This window comes from Eriocheir sinensis, unplaced genomic scaffold (assembly GCF_024679095.1).
Source record: "Eriocheir sinensis breed Jianghai 21 unplaced genomic scaffold, ASM2467909v1 Scaffold37, whole genome shotgun sequence".
Taxonomy (NCBI): domain Eukaryota; kingdom Metazoa; phylum Arthropoda; class Malacostraca; order Decapoda; family Varunidae; genus Eriocheir; species Eriocheir sinensis.
The window spans coordinates 845,741-850,222 of NW_026111687.1; the positions used below are offsets into that span (position 1 = coordinate 845,741).

General features: G+C 39.2%; 2 protein-coding genes across 3 annotated transcripts in view; one reads left to right on the forward strand and one right to left on the reverse strand.

Annotated features, from left to right (window-relative positions):
* Positions 1-1,175: 1,175 nt before the first annotated feature.
* Positions 1,176-2,750, forward strand: LOC126991939 (uncharacterized). Its single transcript, XM_050850612.1, has 3 exons — positions 1,176-1,305; positions 1,562-1,691; positions 2,285-2,750. Exons 2-3 carry the CDS (start codon positions 1,642-1,644, stop codon positions 2,733-2,735), a joined length of 501 nt encoding a protein of 166 aa, XP_050706569.1. The 5' UTR covers positions 1,176-1,305; positions 1,562-1,641; the 3' UTR covers positions 2,736-2,750.
* The window catches only part of LOC126991938 (putative nuclease HARBI1), a 3,835-nt gene continuing 1,395 nt past the window's right edge, over positions 2,043-4,482 (reverse strand). The window contains exons 2-4 of one of the 2 annotated variants that reach the window (XM_050850610.1): positions 3,301-3,615; positions 3,027-3,077; positions 2,043-2,664 (exon numbers count right to left, since the gene is read on the reverse strand). In XM_050850610.1, coding sequence (XP_050706567.1) covers positions 3,065-3,077; positions 3,301-3,615 — 328 coding nt within the window. In that variant the 3' untranslated portion in view covers positions 2,043-2,664; positions 3,027-3,064. Of the gene's footprint in view, positions 3,078-3,300; positions 3,616-4,482 lie in introns of both variants that reach the window. The other variant, XM_050850611.1, reaches the window with a different exon arrangement.

The window sequence follows — 4,482 nt, forward strand, 5'->3', positions numbered from 1 at the left end:
TCATTCCAGTATAAGTTAGTCAATTCGTTCACATGGTGGAGTCAGTTTGCCCACTCGGTTGAGTCACTTCACCCTTTCTCGATTAATTCCTTTGGTTTTTGTTAAGTTACGGTAATATGCCCTAAGACGAATAAGAAGTGCACCACTTGAAATAAGACATGTTTTTCAGACACTTCTTCTATACCCTTTTTTGTGCAAATGACTCCACGTGTTCAGCGGGCTACCAACGGTTACGAGTGCGTGATTGTGAGGTTGAAGATGGGGTTTGAGTTTAGCTACAATACTTAAAGAAGGTGATATTTAGCAATAAGAAATGCACAAATGGTTGTATTTTAACAGAAATAACACTCTTGGGGAAATTCCTAGGGTGCTGTTTCTAAGTCGTTGCACAAGACAACAGTCACATTTCTGTGTTGTGTGCATAACAGTACAACCATTAGTGCTTCTATTGCTATCTGCACATATGATGTATATGTTAATATTTACCATTGGTTAAATTTAACATATGTGCGAATGATACTTAACCTAACTAACCTAACCTAGACCTTAGCCTAACCTAACCTATAGTGACATGCATTTCTTAAGAGTATTCGCTGCAATATGTTTTACTTTTATAAATCAAATAACGTTTTACCACATGATTTATGTAGTCAATACTACTTGCAGGCAAAATAACTCATGAGTGTGGGTGAAATGACTTACCTTTTTTTGGGCAAACTGACATGTGGGCGAAATTACTGTAATCCATCTAACCTACATCATCATGTGGATCTGCTCATTCTGGCTATCTTTAATTATATATATATGTATATATATATATATATATATACATATATATATATATATATATATATATATATATATATATATATATATATATATATATATATATATATAGATATATATATATATATGGTAAAGGTTCAGCAGAGCTACAGCGCCTTAATTTGGCTCTAATTTCTTCCACTCCGTACAAATTTTATGAATATTTAAATCCTTGCAGTTGTCCAACGATGGAAGCCACTCCACCCAGTAAACGGAAGAGGAAGGCAAACTGGGGGGAGAAAGAAACTTTCCGCCTGGCAGAACTGTACATGGATGAGGTACAAACCTTGAAGTCCAGCTTCAAGATGCCGGGATTTTCTAACAGGAAGAAACATGAGATATGAGAACAAATAGCCGAGGAGTTGAATAACTCATTCAACAACTACAGGACCTCGGCTGAAGTGAAGAAACGCTGGTTCTTCATAAGTTCCCGGTCTCGGCAAAAAATCCAGCGATTCCGTGAGGAACGGAATAGGACAGGTGAGTTAATTTTCTATTTTTTGTTTAAATCTTATCTAACGGTGTTATACACTTAACAGACCGAACTTAAAATGGTACACCCCCATATCGAGAAATTAACTGAGTTCACGGAAATGCATTTTTTTCTCATTCATCCATTAACTTATTACATTTTTTATCTCAGCTGAAAACTATAGATTTTCAGGACGTACCTGTCCCTCTACAACCTTTGTATTCAGAGAAATGCAGTATACATTACCATGTGTCCATTTTTTAGGTGGTGGTCCTCCTCCCCCTCCACTGGATCCCATTGACGAACTAATTGAGGATATTCTGGGACCAGACAGCAAAACAATAATGGGTGAGCCTCAAGTCGATGATCTGATGGATGTCCTGCGTGCTGACATGTGAATAGTTATTTCTTTCCTGTGTTCATTTTATATGAATCACTCCCCTGCTCTACCCTTTACCGCTTCCTTAAACTGACTCCACTCCACCTCAACGACACCTACCTCTTTGTCTCTTTCTTCCCTTCATTCTATACTCAAATTCTGCAGCTTTACCCTCTTTGCTCAACTCCCTAATTTCTCTGAACCTCTCTTAATTTTACCCCAAATACTAGAACATAGATTCTAATTTATGCTTATTTTTCAATCAAAGCAATGTTATTAAAATAACCATTTTGGGTAAAATATTACTTCCATATTCATATTTCTATTCATTGTGATTAAGGCTTCATTCAATAAAAAGAAAGGAAATTACTGTCAGTCAGTTGTTTATATCATTCATTAATTGAATTTTTTTTACACAAGGCGCCGGCCAAAGGCACAGCAAAAATTAGTAAAGAATATAAGATAGATTGTGTTCATGTAAGGTAATATAGTGTATAGATTATATAATGTAGTATACTATTCTAGGAGTGATTTCACTATGCTGGCAGGTGTGTCCTTGCATCTTCCAAGCTTGTACACCATGTAATGATTAAATCCATTGCTTGCAGAAAGGACGTGAGACCTGCTGCAGGAGGAGCAACAGCAGATCCGTTGGTCGGTATCAATAGCCACGAATCTGCAGATGCACCAACTGTAATATATGTTGATGCATCTGCAGAAGAAGCGCTTCCCCCTTCATCCATCCCCTCAGAAGATCCCACCACGGGACAAATGGGAGCTGTAAAGGCAGTGGAGTCTGCTGCCCAGGAACACAAGGCAGCTGCTCAGGCAGTGGCATCCGCTGCACGGGCCCAAGAGGCAGCTGCCCGAGCACAGGAGTCCGCTGCGAGGGCCAAGGAGTCCGCTGCGAGGGCCAAGGAGTCCGCTGCGAGGGCCAAGGAGTCCGCTGCGAGGGCCAAGGAGGCAGCTATGCGGGCCAAGGAACAGGCTGCCAAGGAGAAAATTGAGGCCATGAGGCTTAAAGCTAGATACTATAAATTTAAACTAGAAAATAATTAAACATACAACCAAATACTACTTCTGTTATTTCTAACATTATTAAACTATTATAAGCTTAGTTCTCATATGTATTGTAATTTGTACTTATACTGACACTGCTTTTTTTTGCATAGTTTCTGACTATACAATTAGAATTTTGACTGTGGAAAGATATACTATGGTGAAGCTTTCTAGTCTCCTTTTTAGAAAACAATCATAAGAAGGTCATCAGAAATTGTGGTTAGGAGATGAGAGACTATGCTAATGGGAATTTAAATTTATCATAATGCATTAAAAGGTAGGAAACATTACCAAGGTAGGTACACGAGGCCCTGTTGGAGGACGTTCCATCAGTCCTCATTGCTGAGAAGAGAAATGATGACATTAAGAGAAATGTATAAAATCAATGTGAAGCAAGTATACTTATTTATCTATTTTTATCGATCATATCTATTTTTCCATCTCTCACCTGTTCACCCATCCGTCCCACTCCCCACTACCACCTTCATCTCATTAGTGATCTTCCAATAAGTAATTAATTAAATTAGAACATAATACCAGTTTCTCTTGCAAAGATTCAACTTACTTGAAATGCAAGGTGCAGAATGCATCCCGATAGGCACGACCCTCATTACGGTGACCACCGGGCGCATTGGCAGGTTCTTCTGCAGCATCATTTAATGGCACTGGGACTTGTGCCTCTGCACCCATTGGTTGCTCGTCATCCAGAGGAAGAGGAAGATTCCTATCCTTGCAAATATTGTGCAGCATTCCACACACATGAATGATTTTGCACACCTTGAGGGGGGGCCTCAATCGTACCTCACCATGCAAAACATGAAATCGGCGTTTGAGTTGTCCAATTCCACGTTCAACAATACTGCGTGTAATTTTGTGAGACCTGGATGAATAACAATGGTAATTAATTGTAATTAATTGTTGTACGTTGTTGTCCTAGTGGTAATCTTGTTGAGTTAGTCTACACTTCATAGCCTAATCACTAAAAACCCTTAAATAGACAGAAATCTACCAGGAAAAAATAGTTTCGTCCTCACAAATGAGAAGCAGCAGCGGCACACACTCACAGTACACGCAGCCATAGGAATTTCCTACTGGAAACGAAACTAAAGATCATTAAGCCCTTGGATCGTAACCTAGCCACTCGATAGTAACCTAGCCACTCGATAGTAACCTAGCCACTCGATAGTAACCTAGCCACTCAATAGTAACCTAGCCACTCGATAGTAACCTAGCCACTCAATAGTAACCTAGCCACTCGATAGTAACCTAGCCACTCGATAGTAAACTAGCCACTCGATCGTAGCCTAGCCACTCGATAGTAACCTACATTGCCCCAAGTAGATAAATCTTTAATAAATCACTGTCAGTTACCACCCAGACAATACACCTGAGGGTATGTTGCGGCTGCTCAATGGGCGTTTGCCCGAAATAGGTAAATCTTTAAAAATCACTGTCAACATGATAAATAATTTGCGGTGGGTATATATGGGGTTCAAATTGCTCAGGATGAAAAGCTCTATCAGATGAGAAGGGTAAGTAAAGCCATCTCGAGACTGGTGTACGAGTAAAAAAAATACCTAATGTTCATATGATGAGTTAGTGGTTATCAAAGTTTCAGCAAAAAATATACAGGACAAAATTTGGGACTCAACTCTCAGTGGCCGATTCTCAGGCAAATAGTAATTTAACTTTGAGCACAGGTTAAGGTTTTTAATGCATAGGGCGTTGAGTCAGATTTAGTACTAAA